The sequence below is a fragment of the Euprymna scolopes genome, chromosome 41 (assembly GCF_053919585.1).
Source record: "Euprymna scolopes isolate OS-2025 chromosome 41, ASM5391958v1, whole genome shotgun sequence".
In the NCBI taxonomy this organism is placed as follows: domain Eukaryota; kingdom Metazoa; phylum Mollusca; class Cephalopoda; order Sepiida; family Sepiolidae; genus Euprymna; species Euprymna scolopes.
In genome coordinates this window covers 51,519,689-51,545,196 of record NC_136522.1, presented here as the reverse complement: position 1 = coordinate 51,545,196, position 25,508 = coordinate 51,519,689, and the positions used below count along the sequence as shown (strand labels likewise).

The following is a 25,508-nucleotide window of genomic DNA, read 5'->3' as shown; positions in this document are numbered from 1 at the left end:
CGTCTATGGTGTCTAAAATTAACGTTTTCAGCCCCACCTCCATCCCTGAGATCTACAGCCAGGTGGAATAAAGAAACCACTGTTTCTTTTTGCAAAGCGTTCAGCCATTTTATTTTCTGTTTCATAAACCTTACTTTGATGGCGGATTATCGTTTACTTTCATTTTCGTTTCTTTTTTCCTTTCTTTTTTATTTCTTTTTCTCGTTTTTTTTTGTTTTTTTTTCGTTCGTTATTTCTTTTTTTTTGTTTGTTTGTTTCTGTCTTAATATAACTTTCTTATGCACACCTGGACGCTAAACTCCACAAATGTACCAGCAAGGTGGCAACAGCCATGAATTGCTTAGCAAGAAAATTTTATATGATGACCGCTAATACCAAGATATTGAATCATGAAACCTTTACTATTAATAGAAATATACATACTTAATATGCACAATTTAAAGTGAATGCTGACAATAATCTTGGAAGATCACGTCTCAAACGAGATCGTTCTTTTTTAAGCAGTTTATCCCAGCATGTTTTCTCTACCCTTAAAACGACAACTGTCTTACATTGGCAATCCCAAACGAATAGACGATTGAACAATTCAAAAATTTATTTCATACAGCGAGCTCGAAGTTAGCTCCAGATCAGGACAGGATTGACTGCAAAGAAGGTAACCTCCATCTACCATGCTAAAAATACTCGCACTTAAGCGTACCTTTTATTTTTACAAGGTCATAATTCACTCATGCATGGAGTATTGCTGCTACATTTGGGCTGGTGCATATAACGATACTCTCTCTCTCACACACTATATATATATATATATATATATATATATATATATATATATATATATATATATATATATATTGATCCTACTCTCCTTATCTCTCTCCTGGGGTTTAAATGCCGTGATCGTGTTTCCCCTACCGCATGATTTTTATTTTACGTTATACCCCGATTGACTTCCGGTTTTCCGCATGTATTTAGATTGATCGCTTATATTTTAAAAGAAAAATCATTGCTGGCTCTATGGTTTTACGCTACTCTACGTTTGTCTCAGCCTATAGTCATGGAAAATTAATCAATAGCCGACGTAACAGAAAGCAGCGAAGTAGACTACCTCACACAAACACATACTATTTCTGTTCTCGCTCACCCACACTCTATTTACTGATATATATATACACACACACACACACACACATATATATATATATATATATATATATATGTGTGTGTGTGTGTGTGTGTGTGTGTGTGTGTGCTATTTGTTTATCAAGTATAAGAACATATCTAACATGATATCATTTGTTACGGTGCAAGAAGGAACACGCTATAATATTCCATTGCGCTCATTAGCCATGCGTTCATAACGTGCTGTTTTTTTAATAATTGAGCACTCTGTTTACAAGTAAATTAAACAAGATATTACATACACACACACACGCACACACACACACACACACACACACCCACACATGCTTTTTTGGGGTCCCTCAATCACGTTCATCCAGCGCCCTTAAGTTTCCGCTAGACAAAGAAACAAATTCTACTCTCCCGTTTTGAGATGTTCTTGTGCCCAAGACATCTTCACGTTTTCTTACTTCTGTTTATTGTAAACCAACATTTACCGGTCGCTATACGCGTGTCGACTCTTTTTGCTCTATATTAAACATTTGATTTAATTCAAATTTAAGCGCCTTTATGATTTGTTATAAGTTAATCTTGATGACAAGCTTAAATTAATTGCGATGACCCTTTGTAACAATGGCTTAACCTTAGATATTGTTGAAACTACTATTAATAAGAAAGTGTACAAGCAAGTCCTGTGTATATAAACCTTAAAGAACAGTTGGAAAATACTTATATACCATACACTACGATCATGTATACCCTACAGCCAGCTACCTTGAAAATGCTGCTGTGAAACCTGACATAGTTATATGGAATAAGTCAGAAAAAGTGGCAAACTAGGTTTAAATGAGTCTCCCTAATGATGGAGGTCTGAACAGAGCCGAAAGAGAGAAACAGACCAAATACCAAGGTCTCATGTATGATATGAAAAGAAACTGAAACCTTAAGTAGATATCAATCATACCAGTTAATATAGGTGCCGTAGGGGCTTATGAAGAAGAACCTCAAGCCCTACCTAACTAATATTTCTGGTGAACAAAGTGCAAAAGAGATCCAGACAATTGTACTTAAGGGAACAGCGAGGATACTAAAAGATCTCTTATATATATATATATATATATATATATATATATATATATATATATATATATATATATATATATGTATATATATATATATCTACATATCTATAAAAGTGAACGTGTCTGTCTGTGTGTGTGTCTGTCTGTGTGTCTGTCTGTCTGTGTACATTTCCCTACGCAATAACTCTGTCAATTTTTAGTCTATAGACTCGAAATTTGAAATACCGGGTACTGAGATTTGGGAAAATCGATGTGACGGGTGTCAGCCAGAAATTTGGCTGTTAAGGGGTCAAATTTCAACGATTTGACCTTTAAGAACTCTACCAAACTCCTCCGACAATTTTGGGTCTAGACACTTGAAATTTTAGATATAGGTTCCTTGAACCTGGATCTAACTTAATGAAGTGATTTGAGCCCGAAACTATAAATTTTAAGGGGTCATAATAGGGGTCAAAATTTTAAAAAATTAACCATTATTTTTGTTTTTTTGCTTTTTTTGCACAGCATACACCTCCAAACACCCGAACTACGCCGGGCACCCCTGCTAGTATATATATATATAATTGCTCCATAAGTTTCCAATTTTTACAAATCTAAAAAAGTGTAGCTAATAGATGCGCTGTGTACATTCATCTACCTTGGCTGGGTAACATCAGCGACCGATTTGCTAAGCAAATTTCTTTGTCTTTACAACGGTGTTATTTTGCATCGAATCCACGCGTTGTTTTTTCATCCAGACCTATGTTGTCCATTTGCAAAAATGTTCTTTTCCCTCACAATAATAATTCTATTATTTATTTGTTTAAATGTATTTGCACCGCGTACTACGTTGGGCGAACATCGCAAAGATTGGATTCTCCTTTAAAACAACACGTACAATCAAAGATTCGGTATGCACATTTTTCACCTTCGGATGTTCTGAGTAATACGTATGGTTCTTCGATTTGCGAGCACCTCATAAATAACCATGCGTGTGCCATGAATTTCAGTGCTTACATGTTTACGATCTTGAGTAAATCACTCTCACCCTTTCATTTAAAAATTCTAGAAACTATTTTTATTAAGTCTTTGAGACCTTCTCTTTCCTAGCAAAAAATAAATTTGGTTTCTATGTGATTTTTCTTCCTCTGCTTATTTTCTTTTTACTCCCCCGCCATATTCATGACTATTTTTTTTTAAACCGTAATTTCCTCGATTTAGCTATGGTGATCAAGGAACGTAACCTGGTTAGCTAACCTTTATTTTAATTTTTTTAAATTTTTTTAATCATCATGTTGATTGGTCTGTATTTAGCCATATATATATATATATATATATATATATATATATATATATATATATATATGCATATATACATATATATATATATATATAATATAAAGCTGAATGTCTCTGTGTGTATGTGTGTGTGTGTGTGTGTGTCTAGTCACGAATTGGCGTCTATATGGTTGACTATTTTAAAAAACTGATTACATATAGTGATAGAAAATGAATCCAGACACAGGAATGGGTATGTTTGATCTGACAGAACGGTGGTTAATTTAAATTGTGGGGTCTGCGTACGCGCCTGGTCCACAAAGTATGGAAATAAAAAATTAAAAAATTAAAACAAAAACGTTTACAAGTGTTTTTGATATAGATGTACATAATAATACTTTGATAAGTATGTTTTAACTTAAATAGAGATGGTATAATAAAATCGTGGGGTCTGCATGGGCGTCTGATCTCCATAGAATGGAAATAGGCACAAACTTTTATAAATACATTTCATATCTATCTGTGTTAGTATATTTTGATAATTATGTTTCTGTTTGAAGAAATATGGTATAATAAAATTATGGGGTGTTCGTTCGCACCTGACCTCCATAGAATGGAAATATGTCACAAAATTTAACAAGGTTTTTTAATATGGATCTACAGAATATTGTGATAAGTGTTTCAGTGTGAACAGGTATGGTATAATAAAGTATGGGGTTTATCTATTTCATTTTTACCTCATCATATTTTGCTTTGGTTTTGATACCCCCAAGTTTAACGCAAATTTACAACTCTTCCTTTTCATAACCTATCATACTTTCATAAATCGGAGTCCATTTTCTGTAGGCTGTTTTTGAAGCAAGTCAACGACGGGTACTTTTGCTAGTATATATATATATATATATATATATATATATATCTTATTATAAGTTTTCGTACTGTGTGTATGTGTGTGTGTTTGACGCAGTTTATCCCAGCCTAGAGACAACAAGTAAGGTACCGAAATGAAGCTTATGACCCAGCGGATATTTTAGGGATATTTATATTCATGTTTGGTGTACGGTAATGCAAAAAAAAAAAAAAAAAAAATGATTTACGAAACAACGTTTTATTTAATAGATATTTTCCCGATATTCACCGGAAGTTATTATCTCCCTTAGTAAATTCGATTTACTGTGTGTGTGTGTGTGTGTGTGACGCGGTTTATCTCAGCATAAATGCAACCCACCCAAATGCAAGTAATTCACCGAAATGAAGCTTATGACCATGCAGATGTTTTAGTGATATTTATATCCATGTTTGGTGTATGGAAATGCAAAAACATTAACGATTTACTAAACGTATTAGTTACTGGATATTTTTTCGGTACAAGAACCCAAGTTTGCCCAGATTTTTGATATAATAAAAAATATGACTCGTTTATACATCTGTTATGCCGAGCCTAAATTTAAATTAGGAAGATTGGTTTTGCTATGCTCCTATTATGAATTTAATTTCTCTACACACGCACGCACGCACACACATAAACACACAAAAGAGAGAACTTGAATGTCAGTGTACGAGCAAGTCCTAGGTATATAAACCTTAAAGAACAGTTGGAAAATACTTATATACCATATATTACGATCATGTAATCCCTACAGCCACCTACATTGAAAATGCTGCTGTGAAACCTGACATAGTTATATGGAATAAGTCAGAAAAAGTGGCAAACTTGGTTTAAATGGGTCTCCCTAATGATGGAGGTCTGAACAGAGCTGAAAGAGAGAAACAGACCAAATACCAAGGTCTCATGTATGATATGAAAAGAAACTGAAATCTTAAGTAGATATCAATCATACCAGTTAATATAGGTGCCATAGGGGCTTATGAAGAAGAACCTGAAGCCCTACCTAACTAATATTTCTGGTGAACAAAGTGCAAAAGAGATCCAGACAATTGTACTTAAGGGAACAGCGAGGATACTAAAAGATCTCTCTTATATATATATATATATATATATATATATATATATATATATATATATATATATATATATATATATATAATTGCTCTATGAGTTTTTTTGAATTTCGATTTTCCCTGAAGCTTTTTTTAATTTTGTTTTTATATTCAATCAAATAATGCGTATCATTACTGACATTAATAGTATTGTTTGTGAGACTATTGCTATATATTTTAAATAGGTTATTTTATTATTTCATTATTTTATTTCTTTATTAACTTAATATTTTTAAGACTTAAAAACAGCTCTGATATACATCGCATTGAATAAAATCGATGAAGAGGAAATAGATAAAATAATAGAAATAATAAATAGAAAGTTTGTAAGGGATCGGTGACTTATTTGCAAATTGAATTAATTTTAATAAAAAGAATGGTATTTTCGTCCTTTATATATATATATATATATATATATACATATATATATATATATATATATATATATATATATATATACTAAAAAATAAAAACATGTGGAATAATAGTTAAAACTTCAAAATAATAAATATAATGTTTTTAGGGATCGGTGACATATTTGCAAATTGAATTAATTTGAATAAAAAGAATGGTATTTTCGTCCTTTATATATATATATATATATATATATATATATATATATATATGCAAATTTAATAAAAAGATGAGGAAAAATAGTTAAAACTTTATTTATTAATTAGATCACTAATGAGGAAAATGAGAAAAACAAAGAGAAAACGTTTTTAGCCATGGCATTTCGAAGCCAGTTCTTTTGACTTTTAACTACAATTGGAAAATTGCCGGCGTTATACAAATATAAGCAGCGCAAAAAAGATCGACTTAACAACATTTAGATTAGAAATGAAAAAAAAAATATTTCAAAAAATGTTTGTGTATCGTTATATTTGTAGATTGTTTTATTTTTTCTCTTTCGATAAAAAGAACAGAGCCCCGAAATGACATGGACGTACAAGTTTTTTCCTCATTTTCGTCATTTTAATTGATCTGATGATACAACGCGGTAACTTTTATTCTTACTAATTTAATTGAATATATATATATATATATATATATATATATATATATATTGCTACACTTAACTGTGTGAAACGCTTACTACATATTATAATTTTACTTTATAAAAAATATTTTTATCAGGTTAATTTGTATACTTATCTATTTACACAATGTATGTATGTACATATATATATATATATATATATATATATATTTACACACAATATATATATATATATTTAAACACATGGATATATATATATATATATATATATTTACACACATGGATATATATATATATATTGACACACACACATATATATACATACACATATATATATATATATGTATATATATTTACAAACACATATATTTATACACACATACGTATTTACATTTTTTATATTTTTATATTTTATTTATATATATATTTACACACATACATATTTACCCACATGTATATATATATATATATATATATATATATATACATATATATATATTAAATTGTAATTCAATGAATTTCAAAAAAACTCCCATTTAAATGAATTTCATATCAAAGAATTTTTATTATTCTAAGCAAGACAAACAATGCTTTAGAAATTTAATCTCCTTAACCTATAGGGTTTCGATGTCTACCATCTCATCAGAGGAGAGAAAATATTAGCAAATATTTATAAGATATGCACCCTATTTGCTAAAGTCAGTGAAACATGGAAAGTCAAAGTCAAAATTATAAATTTATTAGAAGTCCTGTAGCAGGAGGATTTGGAGAAAAAGGATATGAATGATTTTTTTAGATCCAGCTTGCTTGGTAAAATCCATGTTATGCGTTCTTTACATCCGTTTGGTAATAAGGTCCAAGTTATATATTGGGTAATCCGCATAGCTGTGTAGATATCCAAATCGAGCAAGTGCTTGTATATTTGTATTTGTGTATATTTGCTCTATCTTGCATGTCGAGCAATTCTTGTTTAGATGGGATAACTTATAGAATATTACTGCCAATAATATTTTGTAAACCTTATAATATCACGTTTCCATAACAACTGATTTAAGTTGACGTATACGTTTGTTTCCTTGCTAATAACGTCAGAGATGACACCGTGGACGGGTTCTAATCTTTCGACGTGCGTTAATTGTGAAACCCTGCACTGATGACTACCGAAAGGATGAAACATGAGTGTCTGCAGATAGTTAAATAATTAATAATAATGATAATTAATAATTATGTCAGCCCCTTTAAATACTCAGTTCTTATTGTTCATTACTCTACAGTTGAAATGAAAGGCGGTCGCTGAAATTTGCATAAGCAGCTCATGATATTACAATCATTAGATCACTATGGATGGACCTCTCGACATCTAAATATAAATGCTTAAATTTCCACGATATTTCTCGAAGTTAATATTGGCTGGCGGTAATCGTGTGAACCTGCACTGATGATTCCAGAAAGAATGAAACCCTAGTGCGTGTAGGTATTTAAAAATAGTGAAGTAAGAATTATATATATATATATATATATATATATATATATATATATATATATATATGCATATATATGAGTATATGTATGTATATACCAGATTTACAATATATACATACAAATGACCATCCCTCTTGAAGAAGCCCGCATAAATCGGGCGAAACGTTGAGTATCCAGTTCCTTCCACCTCCATTTAATTTCATATCGTCGGATTTAATCCAGCTCAACAATCATACATACAAATATATATATATATATATATATATATATATATATATATATATATATATATATGCATATATATATAAGCATATATAAGCATATTTATATATATATATATATATATATATATATGTATGTATGTGTGTGTGTGTGTGAATGGAGAGAGTATAGGGGATAGAAAGATAAAGAATTAGTAAGAATGAAAATAAGCAAATTTAAATGACACTGTTTATAAATTGAAAATAATTTTTTACAAGTGTAACAAAACCAGAGTATATATCCTTAACTACTATTGAAAATCAACATTTTTTCAAGAAAAATTATTTAGTGACAAGTTTGTGTTGTTTGAATTATGAATTTAAAAAAAAATAATCATCAACTTGTAATATTTTCACATAAAAAATATCTAACTACTATATTAAAAAACTAAATTAAAAAAAAAATTATTGCAGAATTTAAATATCATTGAACAGTTGGCTGGTTAATTTTAATGCATCGAAAACCAAGCTTTCCGTCTTTAATCATAACAGCTCTGGCCCCTATTACGCCCCACTTGAAAAGTTCCATGTTTTGACAAGCTTCTCGGACTGCCTCCACCTCTGATCTGAAATCGGATACATACATTAAATTTCTTTTAAAGATCTCTGGAAAAAATGGCCGGATCTCTCTACCGCTCCAGCAGCGATCTAACTATCAATCTATATAAGAGCCAGATACGCCATAAAATGGACTACTGGTTTCACATCTGGGCAAAAACTGCTCGGCACCTCTCATTCATCCTTGATAGAGTTAAAACCGACTTCGAAACGTGATGCTCTTTCTCTTTTATTCCTCAAAAGAAATATTGCGAGCCTCTATCTGTTCTATCGTTATTTTTTTTTCATTACAAGTGCTCGACGGAACTCCAGTCTATGCCTACCTTGCCTTACTTTCACAAAAACACTCAACTTGCTACATAAGCATATTTATATATATATATATATATATATATATATATATACATTGATGTGTGATACATAATCAATAAATAGCTTATTTTACCTGGGAGTCACCACTTATCACGGCCTGAAAGCCACTCGAGGATAAGGATTAATGAATGTAAGTTAGTAAGTGACTAATCGACGATTTCTTATAATCTCTATCTGTGCCATAATCTTAACACAGATTCCATGGAAAACGCTTTTTTTTCCCTAGAACTCTCCGCATGTGGAAAACTGTTCCACTGGCCTGCTTCCCGGTTAAATACTACATGGTAGCCTCCAAATCCAATTTAAACAAGTTCTTGTTGAGCCGCCCCCATAATTAATCAAATTCTATCCAATTTACTCACTTACTAACTTACATTCATCAATCCTTATCCTCGAGTGGCTTTCGGGCCGTGATAAGTGGTGACTCCCAGGTAAAATAAGCAATTTATTGATTATGTATCACACATCAACGAGTATCTTTTGAAATGTGAGTATTTTCATTAGTGCGCAGAAATAATCCATGTGAATATTACATTAGGAATCGAACTGCCAAATTAATAATAGCAATTTCCAAAAATGCGAAGAAAACAATATGACTGCGAAATATGCACTGATTTTTATATCTCATCATCTCCTGAGGAAAAATAATTTAAGCGTATAATAGAAATGAGAGAAAACATGATACACGATCACCACCACGTGGACATTTAGAAACAGCGGAAATAACCGCTGGTCGGTGTCTTTAAATATTAGGCAAAAAATTGAAAAAGTACGAGATCCTGTCTTTGCAAAGCTAAAAATCGCCTAAAATGTTATCCTTAATCTTATGTCTTTATATACTATGATTACTATTTCATTTGCTCATATGTGAACTCTTATAACCATACTAGCAGGCCGCCCGGCGTTGTCCGGTCGTAAAATATGCAGAAATATTATATCTTAATCAATTTTGAATTCTTATCTATCTATCTATCTATCTATCTATCTATCTATCTATCTATCTATATATATATATATATATATATATATATATATATATATATATATATGGCAAAATGGCGCGCGCATTTTTGTAAGTCCAGCAAAGGCTTTTTGTCGGGAGGGTTACTATTTTTTACCACTTTTTATATGCTCCGTAGATCATAATATCTACGATTTGCGAAAGGACGCCGTGTCTCCATTTACTTTGATCGACTTTTATAAAAAGTCGTGCTATTCCATCTTACTCGCGTGTTTGTTAGTCTTTTTCGTGTAAATAAAACTCACCGATGCGTCAGCGCCCTTTCATGCCGGGACGTCTTGAAAGCTATTAGTTTTGATCAATGTGGGGAAAACAAATAATTGATATTCATTTGAGAGTTCCCCATTTTCCATGGAGCTTGGTTTCCCCAACATCATGCGGAAAAATAAATGAAACGGCGGAAACTTTAACTGGCCTTTAGCCAACGTTCATTTCTGGATTCACTTAGCAAGTCAAATTTTTGAGTGACATCGCTAAATTTGAACACTTTACACTTCCCATGGCTTCGTAGCATAACGGTAAAAGTTCACGTTTTCGTTCACTTTCTTTGCCGCCCTAGGGTTCGTCACGGGTTCGAGCGTCTCTCTCTACTGACATTTTTATTTTATTTTACAAATCCAAACACCCGGGAAACGCCGAGTATCCCCCGCTAGTATATTATAAAGATAAATACCGTAATTATTAAACCTAAGGTTACATTTCTTAAAAAAAACTAAATAAACAAACAGATAAAACAAAAATGAAACTAAAATATGCGCATGCAAGTATAAGGTTTTATGTAAATATATCACAACTTGTAAGTAAAAATACCCGAGCTGAGGTCGAAACCAAAACCTAAAGGGAGTAAGTCAAGTACGACACCCATTAAACTAGCCTGACATAATATTTAACATGCGTTTTCAAATCTAATTATACTTAACATAAGAAAACTGTTATGTTTCACGACCGCGCATGCGCATTCGTGAAACAGTAAAAAACATAATATGGCATATATATTTGCATAAATTACTACCTAGCTCTACTTATGTATTGAGCACTGTGTCAGTAAATACTGAAAATTTACACATAAAATGATATATTAATTTATGTGATTAAATGAAATAGCATTATATATATGTCTGTGTGTGTGTGTGCACGCGCGCGTGTGTGTATATATACGTATGTATATATATGTATACATATTTATATATATGCATATATGCATGTAATTATATATGTACTTAGAACGAAGATCGCTAATTACACACATATCTTATATATATATACACATATATATATATATACATATAGACATAAATACACACATGCACACACACATACACACATATATATATATATATATATACATATATGTCACATGTAAAACTAGATATTTTCGTAAAGAATTGTCGAATTCAATGTCGTGCCTAATATGCAAGTGTGTAAATACGGCACTGTTCATATAGGTAATTGTACTACTTTGAATTCCAGCTATTAGCAGTCAAGTCATATTTCTTTTCACTACTATTGGGTACAATCAAATAATCAATTATGAATTGGCTTTATAATGATAAATACAAAATCTGCATGAATTAAAATATCATATTTAAGCGAATTGTACGGAGAGGCTACGCTGGGCGGCATGCAAGTATAATATAATGTTGTTTTCCGAATCTATATTTCGGTTTTTAACAGAACTTGACATGATGATGGTTTTACACCTAGGGATGGTGCACATTATTTTTCAAGGCAATTGCCTACAGATAAAAGACAGCCAGAAAGAAAAAAAATAAAGAAAAGATCTATGGGCCATATACTGCTATAACCTCGATTACCGGAAGTTTACAAGTACAACAACGTTTTTATTCTGCGTTCACTTTACACAGTATTTATTATTTTATTTTTCCGAAAATTTAAATAATTCAATTTAACAATCTCCTTATTTCTTCTTGTTTCAGATATGCGACACTTGTTGGTTATCTACTGGTGCTGCATATTTTATATGCTTTGTGCTACCAGTGGTGGAAGGTACATTTCAAGCGTTAACCTACCACTCGGAGCTTACCAAGGGACCGTCTACGGCCGAGGTAGGGATTTATGCATTTTTAATCGATTTTTTGAACAATTGTTTGCTTTACAGCAACGTGCAAATTTCATTGACCGTGACGTTTCAATTGCTTCCTTTTGTAATTCGACTTGAAATTGAACTAAAAAAACTCGTATACCTCAGAATAGAATACCAGAAAGATGACTGCAGATTATACGTTTCCATCTCAACGGATTATGTCTGCAAAATTTATCCCTGTCTTAAAAATTTGTGTAAAAGTTTCCGTCTTAATACAAAATAAAAAACGATAATATAATAAACGTATAACAAAGAAAGTTAATTGTTAATAACATCTTTTAAGTAAACCCATTTATTTTTTATTAATTTGTCACGTGTAAAGTTTAGAAAGAAATAATGTTTCGAATTATCAAATGAAACTATAAGATGTTGGCCTTGCGTAAATCGGTTATAACTGACTTAATCATAAATACGCCCATATATATATATATATATATATATATATATATATATATATACTTAAGTCAAATAGATCAGTCATATATATATATATATATATACATATATATATATATATATATATATATATATATATATATATATATATATATATATATACATATACAGTGGACCTCCGAAATACGAGCTACTCGAATTACGAGAAATTCGAGATACAGGAGGACTTCAGAAAAAAAAAATCCTCCCCTACACACGAGCGGAAATCCAAGTTACGAGTTTCAAAATGCAACCGCTAGGTGGACAACTGTGTCGTGTTTAACTACATCTCATTAATGGTGCGATTTCAATTCGAGATAGGAGCTTCATCCGGGAATGCATCGATCTCGTATGTCAGGGGTCCACTATATATATATATATATATATATATATATATATATATATATGTGTGTGTGTGTGTGTGTGTGTGTGTGTGTGTGTGTGTGGTGTACGTGTGTGTGTATGCGTGTGTCTGTGTGTATAATATATAAGCGTTGGTGTCTATGTCTGTGGATACAGCACTCCAACAGTCCACACCAGTTGACTGATCATGACCGAACCTAGCATAAAGATGGTCCCCCACATATGGATGGTGCACGTTTTCAGCCCACACAACTGGATCGATTATGACAAGACTTAACATGATGATTGTTTCACACCTAGGGATGGTGCGCACTATTTTTTCAAGGTCAAAGTTAAATACTTAATCACAATAAAAGTAAGAAGTATCGCTAATTATAGGTCTTTAAAAAGACTAGAGAGTTCGGGGAACCAAAAGCAATACTGCGGACATCGCCTGTCATTCAATATCGTCTGCAAATAATATCATGCTTCTGCCGTTAATAAATTGTGATTAAATTATACTGAGCTTGTTTTTTTATTAGAATCGCTAATGATTTTGACATCAAAATTTCTCCGAACTCAACAATATATTATATATATATATATATATATATATATATATATATATATATATATATATACACATGTTGATTATCACTTGTTGACAGAAGAAGACCATCTTTCCCTTGCTTTATTGTTGATTACTCATTCATTTTCATGTAATTTTGAAATACTTTTTCTTTTTTTTTTAATTAAATATATGCACATATATACAGTTATACACACACACAAAATATATACATGTGGAGATGTGATGAAGATGCATCGATTCCTATTTTCGGTGGAAACGAAGGTGGCTCTTCAGACCAACCCTGCTCTTACACAGTCTGTTGCAAAGGTCACACTTAAGCTGAGATTGAGGGATGCCAACTGGTGCTGCTCCACTGTGGACACTCTTATGACGCTTCAGGCCTCCACTCGATTTACAGACCACAGAGCAAACAGAACATCTGCGCCCTGCAATATCGTCCCCATTAAAGAAAGATTGATCTCCATGTGAACGCTTGTGGCTAGCTAGGCCAGCTCCGGATAAAGACATTTTACCGCATAAATCACAGATGTGGTTCTGCATGAAATCCTCCAACAGATCTGATATATCTGACAGATTTTTCTTCCGAATATCACGCTTCATTTTTGCATGCTCAAGGAGCGCCACTTTTTACGATCATTGGAAGCACTTTCTCAACTGAACACGTCAATACCATGAGCTTTAACATTATCTTTGATGTTATCCTAAAAGCGTTTCCTTGGTTTATGTTGTGGACGCTTTCCTTGTGTAATTTCACCATAGAACAGGCGCCTTGGCAATCTATCGTCGTCCATCTTTGTTAGATGTTCAGCCCACCTCATCTGGTTGCGTATAATCAACTTCTCGATACAAGGTACGTCAGCTTGCATGAGAACATCCATATCAGGTATAAAAGTGCTCCACCTGATGCCCAGAATGTGTCTCAGGAATTTCTGGTGCACTCTCTCCATGCCTTTTATGTGTCTATCATAAGTTGTCCAGGCCTCAGAAGCGTAAAGCAGGGATGGTAAAATACAAGGTTTATAGACACTGATCTTTGTATGAATAGTTATACCCCTGACAGACCACACTCGCTTGTCTAAGCCATCAAAAGCCTTAGTGGCATGCTGTATCCTATAGTTGACCTCAGCATCCAGGGTTCCATCTCTGGCGAGAGTACTACCCAAATACACAAATGTGTTAACCACGGCAAGTCTCTGGTTGTTGACAAAAATATTTGGTTCCACATACAAACTACCGGGTGGAGGTGTGAACATGACCTTAGTCTTCTTAAGACAAATAATAAGCCCAAAAGACGCACAGGCCCCCGAAAACAGGTCCATGATACCCTGCATATCCCTCTCACCATGGCTTACAAGATCGGCGTCATCACGAACCCGGTGCTGAAAGGTCCTTGTAGAAGCATAAAAACGACGAAGATCAAAGACCCTACCTACAAATAAACACCTAGAGATTTTTCCCTAAAGGCAACGATAACATGGTTGTAAAATAAATTGAAAAAAGTATAGGTGCTAGGATATTGCCCTGATTCACACCATTGTCGACCGAAATGGGTTCCGATAGGCATCCGTTGAAGTTTAGGCGAGCCTTCATATTAGTGTGAAGCTCCCTGAGTAATCGTAGAAATTGAGGTAGATATCCCAACTTCCCAAAAATTATCCATAGGACACTTCTGTTCACCGTACCAAAAGCCTTAGTCAAATCAACAAAAAACCTGATAAAGCGGAACACGGTCTTCAGTAAATTTCTCCTGCAACTGCCGAGCAGACAAGATCATATCCGTGGTTCCTCTGCCCGGTAGAAAGCTACTTTGGCTTTCTGGAATGACGGATAGACAAATATACTTTAATAATCTATTGAGTAGAACTCTGGAAAATACTTTGCCAACTGCTTCCAACAAACTTATCCCACAATAACTTCCACAGTCGGTCCTGGGCCCCTTTCCCTTATACAGTGATATAAGAATTGCATCAGCCCAATCCTAATGGACGGGAACACCCTTCCAGACATCAGTGATAAGATGAAGAATTTCTTGAACAAGTTTATCACATCCATGTAAGGACTTCCACAGGAATACCATCAAGTCCTAGATCCCTCCCAACGTTCACTTCTTTGATTGCATCTCTAATTTCATTCTCAGATGGGAACACATACATTTCATGGATACGCTTCTGCTGTGATAAAAATTCATTGATGACGTCCTCATCAACATAAACATCAGCTCTCTTGCAACAATAGCCGTCCTACGCTCAGGTCTTTCACTATGCAGGACATCTAGCAAAGTTCTCACACCCCACGAAGAAACTGTAAGGTTATTCCTCTCCTGATAAAATTTTGATTTTCCTTGTTAAATATTTTTCTTCAACTTTATCTTGTTTCTCCTGCAAATATAGAGCAGCCGCCGACCACAGGAAGCCGACCAGCTAATAAAAGGGTAGACAATTTATAGGTCACCTTTTCTAGACCGTTCCCAAATTCATGGGTGAGCAGTGTATCCCTAGAAAAGGCTGCTCAGCCGCCAGATCACCCATCGAAGTTGATTCCACCTTGTAAGCGATTTAGTCGACGATGTTAGATAAATCACTGGTCGCCTATGTGCAGATTTGCAGCTATGCACTTCCAGCCCAGTACGCCTGTGCACGTCGCCACTCACTTATCGTCATAGGACTTTTCTTTTTCTTTTTTTCGAAAGATATCTGCACATAACGATCGCGACACAACATGCTTGTGCTACACATACTGTATCCTCTCGCACCCTACCACTGGTTGCACAGTGACAAACTGAAACAGTAGGATGACTGAGGAGTGGCATAGTGTGCATATTTTATCATCACCTGTTTTAACCTTTCCGGTAGCTGGACATATCCACACACATACACATAAGCAAGCAAATATGCATATATATATATATATATATATATATATATATATATATATATATATATATATATATATAACCCTAGTTCTCACAATATAGTAACCCTCCAGAACTTGAGAGGGAGTCTGGGAGTCTAACAGGTACTACACCTTGCCAAAGGTGACCTGAAACTATGCAAGGCAGAGGCGTTCATCTCCTTGAGGTAGTAGGTATACCCGCATAGCCGAATGTATATATGACAAACGACTAAATGACAAAGTTCTCTCTGATTCTCTCTCCTCTGATCTCGAACGCTTGGTTCAGTGGGGGAAGACGTGGCTGGTTACCTTTAATGCATCCAAAACCAAACTCCTATCCTTACATCATCAACGCTCTGATCCCCATCTAGCATCAATTGTGATGGATGGATCTCGTCTCGGTGAGGCCCCGTGTTTTCACATACTCCTGGCTTTGATCTTTAATCCTGATCTGAAATGGAACACGTACATCAAGTCTGTTGCCAAGATCGCTGGAAAGATGGTGGGATCCTTCTACCGCTCCAGAAGATATCTCACTACTGATGAAATTCTCTATCTATATAAAAGCCAAATACGTCCAGGGATGCAATACTGTTGCCATATCTGGGCAGGAGTTGCTAAAAACAGCCTATCCTGCCTTGACAGAGTACAAAATAGACTTCCTGGCTTAGTGGGGGATGCCCTTTTCTCTACCCTGCAGCCTCTCTCCCACAGAAGAGACGTTGCGAGCCTATCCTTGTTTTATTTTTATTTCCATGGCAGGTGCTCGTCTGAACTCCAATCTCTGGTCCCCCCATCGCCAATCTTTCACGAAAAACACCCGTCTAGCGGAATCCACTGTGAAAATTTTCCCCCACGCTATATCTGTGCCTAAATCAAAACGTGGATTCCATGAACAAAGCTTCTTTCTTAGAACTGCACGCCTGTCGAACTCTGTTCCGTCTGCCTGCTTCCCACCTGACTACAACTGTGATGTCTTCAAGTCCAACGTTAACAAATTCCTAATGAACCGCCCCCTTAAGTAAACACTTCATCAAATCTCCACACTAACGTAATGTACTTGCAATAACCCTTATCCCTGAGTGGCTTCCGGGCCTTGATATGTGGTGACCACCGTGTAAAAAAAAGATCGAGGGGAAACACCAAAAAAAAAAAAAAAACAACAAGTGGTGATCACTGTGTAATATATATATATATATATATATATATATATATATATATATATATATATATATATATATATATATATATATATATATATATATATATTAATTGTAGGATGCATTCAAATAAGGAAAAGAATAGTATCATTCCATAACATATTTTATTTCTATAAGCTAATGCTCTATTTTTTTTGCTGTTTCTCTAACTTTCTCTCTCAACTTTTCTCTTTCGAAATATATATATATATATATATATATATATATATATATATATATATCAGGGGCAGAGATGGGACTAGTGCTACTCGTGCCCTGCACGACCAATAACTCGGTCAGTGTTATTCAAAATGGATTAAAAATAAATCGTTTGGCCAGAGAAATGTAACCGAGAAGCGAGAAATTATCAAAGTTGGGCGCCGACTCCTTTATTGGTGAATAAGCTTAGCACTCGTTCGTTCCAATCCAAATGGTTTTATGACATGGACTGGTTATCTGTAAGTAAGTCTGAGAAAAAAAACTCTATTGTTGGCCTTGCTTGCTTTTCACGCCTAAATAAGGACAATCATGGATTGATACTGGCAAGGTACGTTAGTCAATCTGTGCTATACAATGGGGAGTCACGCAATAGCAACTATAATGACTTACTTTGGGTCCACGGACCATGGTTTGGGAACTGAATTTTACTGAGGGCAGAGGCGCACGAGTACCTATAATAGGCTAGAGTCGCCACTGATATAAATATATATATATATATATATATATATATATATATATATATATATATATTACCAAGTAAGCACTATGGTTACTTGTAGTTTCATTTAATATTTGCACGCAAAATCCGATTGCACATTTTGCTAATTCCTACTCTCTGATGAGAAAAAAAAATCGTATTTCTTTCGAAATCTCACGGATTAAGAAATTTTGAAATTAAAAAAAATGCTTACAACTGTTGTTGATATAGATGTACATAATAATACTTTGATAAGTATGTTTTAACTTAAGTAGGGATGGTATAATAAAATTGTGGGGTCTGCGTTCGCGCCTGGCCTCCATAGAATGGAAATAGTCACACACTTTAATAAAGCCTTTTCATATTTATCTCCGTAACTTATATTCATATTTAACTGCGTATACTTTGATAATTAAGTTTGAGTTTGAAGAAATATGGTATAATAAAATTATGGGGTGTTCGTTCTCGCCTGACCTCCATAGAATGGAAATATGTCACAAATTTTAACAAGGTTTTTTTTTAATATAGATCCACAGAATATTGTGATAAGTGTTTCAGTGTGAACAGGTATTGTATAATAAAGTATGGGGTTTATCTATTTTATTTTTACTTTCATCATATTTTGCTTTGGTTTTGATACCCCCAATTTCGAAGCTATCTCTTTACAACCTTTCCTTTTCATAACCTATCATACTTTCATAAATCAGAGTCCATTTTTTGTAGGCTGTTTTTTAACCCAGTCAACGACGCGTACTTTTGCTAGTATATATATATATATATATATATATATATATATATATATATATATATACTTATGTAAATATATATATATATACTTATGTAAATATATATATATATATATATATATATACATTTATTCTTATGAAAATATATACAGGGTGGGAGAGAGAGAAAAGGGAGAAAGGGAGAGAGAGAGAGTGGAAGCAGAGAAAAGGAAAGAGAAGTGAAATAGAAAAAACGGAACCGAAGCTGCTGAGGATTAAAGATCACTTCTATATAATTCTTCATTTTGTTCACAATATTTGTTTCATTGCCAACGCCTTTTCCCAATCTTGTCGGAAGAAAATGTTAGAAAACGCGCGTCATTAGGGCCCCATAGATATGATTGAAATTTAGCTAAAGGAGGATATCCCCAATTGTCATGCAAATTTAAAGCCACCTTAATGTCAATACTATTTACCTTGTCCCAGAAAAAAAAGTGTATAGGTACCTTTGAATACTTACCATACTAACCCTATTTTACACACCCGTATTTTATATTATTTCAATAGTTTCGGGTAGATTTAATTCAAAGTTAAAAGAGGTAAGTGTAAGAGCATTAGAATCACAAAAGCATCATATATATATATATATATATATATATATATATATATATGTATATATATATGTATATGTATATATATGCATATATATGCATATGTATACGCATATTTATATATATATATGTATAAGTATATATAAATATGTATGTGTATATATATGTATATATATGTATGCCTATATGTATATATATGTATATATATATAAATATATATATATGCATATATACGTATATATATAAATATATATATATGCATATATATGTATATATATATAAATATATATATATATGCATATATATGTATATATATATGCATATATATGTATATATATAAATATATATACATATGCATATATATGTATATATATAAATATATATATATGCATATATATGTATATATATATAAATATATATATATGCATATATGTATATATATAAATATATATATGCATATATATATATATATATATATATATATATATTAATACGTGGTATTTTTAACGTACGTACCCCTATCACGATTTCCAGATTTAAATCCATCAGATCTAATTAATACGAGGAAATGGAGGGTAGTTGCGTGCTACGAAAATTATATTAGCATATAGAGACGGGAATTTAATGTTCCTTATATGTTGTCGGTTTCTGTTCTCTTTCTTGGTGAATAGGATCCCAGAACACGCAATATAAAAAAAAATAATAAATAAATGTTGCATCTGGGACATACGTGAAACTAAAATATACTTTCATTATGTTCTTGCTAGGATCCAAAGGTTATATCTGTTCTGTCCAAAGATGGTTTAATCATATCGTGGGGTTTTCGTTCGCGTCGGGCGTCCGTACAATGGAAATAAGTCATAGACTTCTTTACGGATCTTGGAGAACGCCCCTTATAACTAGATATATTCCGACACTACATTAACCAAATTACTTAAATACTTTTGCAGTTTTAACAGAACCGATACTAAGCGGATATAGCGATCAGGCTTGCTTTGGTGTTGCAGGAGGTCATGTTGGTGCTGTTCTCGGTGTATGACCAAATAAAGTAGTTCAGCTGGTTTTGGTCAAGGGAGAAGGGGGCAACTGAGAAAAGGGAACAAATATTCCTTCTGAAGCCAAAACTGCGTCTCTTTGGGCTTGTGGTCCGGCGACGAGCCCTGACGTCACATCCAGGGTTTGCCAGCGGCCACTTATAGCACCAGGGGGTCACCAGAATCTGACGCACATCTAGGTCGACTTTCGTGGTGACTTTCAAACTGACTTCGAAGATTTGAAGTTGCATGATGTAGCTCTAACTTGAAACCACACCAAAGACCATAACGCTGGCCGGAAACTTCGTTGATCTGTGCTCTCAAGCGTTGAACCGTTCGGACTTTAATTTTGGGGGTGCTGGACATGGTCCTGTTGTCATAACTTTTATCGATAGTGAGCATGAGTTGTACATCACCGCATCTCCGACCCCTCTTGTTGAACATTGTGCCACTTTCAGACATGATAGAAAGCTCCGTTCGCTCTTGTGATTTGTACACAACTGGCCAAGTAGTTGATAGTCGTCAAATAAAAAAAGAAAAGCGGTTTTCCTCAAACGGAAATGGAATTATGTCGGTATTTCTAGAGCGACAATTTTATGGTTCCACGCTGTACATATGTCTGAAATACCCAAAATAAAACGAATATTTAATCCTCATCTTTAAAATTCAGAAAGGTTGAACATTTTGTTTTGAAAGTGTCTATAATTATACTATTTCTTAAAATGGCGCTTCTAATTGTGATTCGAAATAGCTGCATAATTCCCATTCAGTTTTACTTCTAATATAATTGAATGAACAAAATGGTCGATGCCAATTTTTAGTGTTGCAGAAACAAAAAGATCGATGTTTTTTTTTCTTTTTTCGGTAGTGAATCTTTGGACATCTGAATTAGAAATCGATTATCGACCCCCCTCAAAAAACAAAAAAAAAACAAGACAATTACATTGATAAAAATGCATCTAGTTAAAAAGTTGAATTGCAATCAAATAAGAAAACAAAAACAATAAAGTTGCATCAAGTAAGAAAAATGTTGAATGTAAACCATGGGTTTAAAACTATAAAACAAACACCAACAAATATTATTTCCATTAAAGTGTTTAATAGAAAATCCAATAAGAATTAAGGAATAACACTTATAGATGTTTCTGATTTTTTTAGATGAGTATTTGTTATTAATATTAATTGGATTTAGACTACTTTTCTCATCTTGGGTGTCATTTTCAGAATGTTTTGGTCGATGTAACCTCCGACTTTTTTAGGAGTGTCTTATCGAATTTGGAAATGTTTCTGTCGAACTATGGTATTTGAACGGATGCTCTAACGGAATCCTTTATTTATTAACGGAGGTAGAATGCTCTTCTATCAAATGCTCGAGCTCGTCAGATGCATCCTCGAGTTTGACAATATACACCTGAAGAAGGTCGGAGGTTACATAGATCGAAACGCTGTGAAAATCACACCTAAGATGAGAACAGTACTCCGATGACTCCAAATAATACGAGTGACCTTAAAATATATGTGTTTACTTAGAATGTTCTTTTTTACATAGGCATCACCACTTATCAAGGCGCAGATACCACTCGAGGATAACTGAAAATTTCATTAAAAACACTGGGATATTTCTAATAAATATTCGACTAATAAATTTTATATAACATACTATATCACTAAGGAAATCATTTCAAATTATAACATTAGATCGATTATATGATAAAAAAACAAAAACAAAAAAGAAATATCACTTATTTATCCTCATCTTAAAAGTATTTGCTTCACCAAGTTTCAGCCAATTCATCCTTTGGCTTTCTTCAGGTGATTAAGCGCAACGGGATAGAAATGCTGATTCTTATAAGTAACTCCCAGTAATTACTGCCTTCCATAATTGTTGTCTCGCCACGTTTTGGCCAACTAATAATCTGGGCTGCTTAGGTAGGATTAAAACCACCATCATCACACAATGCTCACCTGGAACTATACGCCTTTAATTTAACTAATAATTTAACTAAACACCTTTATTAACTGCGCCGAGAAATCTTAAAATATTCCAAAAATCAAACATATATAAAACAAAACAAAATAATGCTTATAATAAAGAGTTTAAAAGCAGTATTAAAATACAACGCGATAGCACTAATAAATTAGCGCCCTTTTTATACTGCAACATAAATGAAATGATTTAAAGAACGACAGGATATTTATTCAAGATGATTTACTCTTCTAGATCATCTGTGTTCTGTCTATGCATATATATATATATATATATATATATATATATATATGCATAAGGGCGAATGAACTCTTTTTCTGGGTGAACGGCCAACTAGCACTGTGTATATTTGTGTGTGTGTGTATATGTGTATTGGGGTAGAGAGGGCTCCCGTAAGCCGTGGTGAAGGCAACCTTTCTAGGAGAAGCAAATCTCTAATTTAAAAAAAACATAAAGCGGAATACCAGTACCCGCATTAAGCTGGTCTGCAGTTTAATTGGTTGCTAGCTATCTTGCTCTTGCTTGTTGCTGGATCTCAACATGTTGAACCGAGAGAGAGACTTAGCTGTCGTACAAAGCTAAGACTCTGTAACATCATATTTGTATAGATACTCCCTCAGACATTTGGAATCATGGATTTTAAATGTCGGAGGGATGGCACTCGTCTGACAAGACGTTGCAATCATCATATATATATATATATATATATATATATATATATATATATATATATATATATATATATATATTACAATAAAAAATACGAGCATGAACAGTAATATGGTTAAGATTTAAACATGGAAAATTAAAAGACTAGTTACTAAAACAAAAAGGACAAGATATTCTATTAAATATATAATACATTTATTACTTAAAATATTGCTGCATTACGAATATATAATATAATGGTATAAATTGAATTAAAAAAAACTTAATGTTGCAATATTTTAGTTTTAAATTCATTATATTTTTTACTAAAATATCTTGTCCTTTTCCTTTTGAAGTTTTAACAACTAGTCCTTTACTTTTCCATGTTTAAGCTTAACTATCTTACTTTTCATGCTTGCATTTTTCTATTGTAATCCATGATTTCTCCAGGCTTTCAATAACTTCACTTGTTCTTTCTTTAATTTCACTTTTTTGGCCCCCATAAACAGATATGTAATAACAATGTACGGCACTCGTCTGCTTTCAATAAAATTCCTCTCATAATCTCTCTTTCACGCTATCATTGGTGAATTAGTAGCAACAGTAGTGGGTGAAGCGACGTGGTTGCTATGGAATCCAGTGGGAAAAAGCGTCGCTCACCTCCTTTCATATTTTTACGATTTTGACCACTAGAAAATTTATCATAACTTTTGTTTTACTGAAGGAAAATTTAACGCAATCACAATATAGCTGAGAAGGTGATCTATAAACTGTAATAATGGTTTGAAATTTGGTCGAAAAATGAGTGAGCAGTTAAGCTCTAAAGCAGTCCTAAATGACTAAAAATGCCACTTAACCCTATATATATATATATGTATACACACACACACACATATATATATATATGTACACACACACACACACACCCACACATATATATATATATATAATTTGAGGTTGCTATTTTTCAAAGCTGGGGTAACCAGTGAAATATAACGAGGTTCATAACAGGGTGGTCAATACAGAAGTAGAGCAGGTTACATTTGTTTTTACATAAGCAGTAATTTGTTGCTACACAATCATGAGCATGTTTCGGTCTACTAGTATGTACTTACTAGAGACCTCATCAGGCAACAACCCTTATTTTCGAAAACGGAATTCTAAATAAAGCGCGAAAATCTATCCTCAGCAAAGGAAGGCTTTTATCTTTTGTTTATCATGAGTGTGAAGAACAGGGTTGAATTGGATGCGAATTTATTAGTTTATTCATTCTCGTATCTGTTTATTTACTTATTTATCGGTGACTTTATTCATTTTCGTGTTGGTGTAAGGGTTAGAGTTTGTGGGTTGAGGGGATTTGGTTCTAAATCTAGGGCTATACAGATGTTATTTTTAACGAACGAGAGGCTGCTCGTTCGTCCGTGTCTGAGACCTTCAAAGGTCAATATGTCATAAAATCCTCTTTTTTATAAAGTTTATTTCAATTTAATATGCTTATATCTGAGAAGAGGTTAGGGCTTGTAGTTCGTCAGAGCATCCGCCATTAAAATACTTGTAAAACAGGAAGAGTGATACAACTTTTCGTCGATGGAACCGAGGTTTAAGTTCAGATTAAAGATTATGAATTTTTTTAGATTAAAAACCTATCAGGTTGGCTACCCTCTTTTAAACTCTGTCCAGTAGTGAGAGACTAGTAGCAGATGCATCAGCCAAAATGTGTCAACAATACTCCATGCATGGGCGAATGATGATCTGGTAGAGATACAGGTTACTTTCAGGCGCAAATAATTTCTAGCATGGTAGAGAGCCAACCATCCTCGCAGCGGCCTTGTCAATGCTCTGGATGTATCTGTTCCAACTCGTTCCTTGTAGACGTAAAACCGAGTTATATGTTCTGTCAAACAGTTGGAGGGATATCAAAGCAATGGATATGTGTCTATGTAAAAAGTTAAATGAAAAATAAATTAATGTAACCCTTTAATAATAACATTCAATTTCGCCCAGTTTAAACATTTTAATAACGCTCCGCTAAATGCAAAACTATAACACCAACTAATTCAGATACTTTTAAAGAAAATCCGAAAAAT

General features: G+C 33.3%; 1 protein-coding gene across 3 annotated transcripts in view; it reads left to right on the top strand.

Moving 5' to 3' along the window:
- Positions 1-25,508, top strand: part of LOC145266521 (uncharacterized) — an 870,907-nt gene that overhangs the window by 559,436 nt on the left and 285,963 nt on the right. For all 3 annotated transcript variants that reach the window (XM_080122275.1, XM_080122277.1, XM_080122276.1), the window contains exon 2: positions 12,093-12,221. In XM_080122275.1, the coding sequence (XP_079978401.1) occupies positions 12,095-12,221 (127 nt within the window). In that variant the 5' untranslated portion in view covers positions 12,093-12,094. The remainder of the gene's footprint in view (positions 1-12,092; positions 12,222-25,508) is intronic.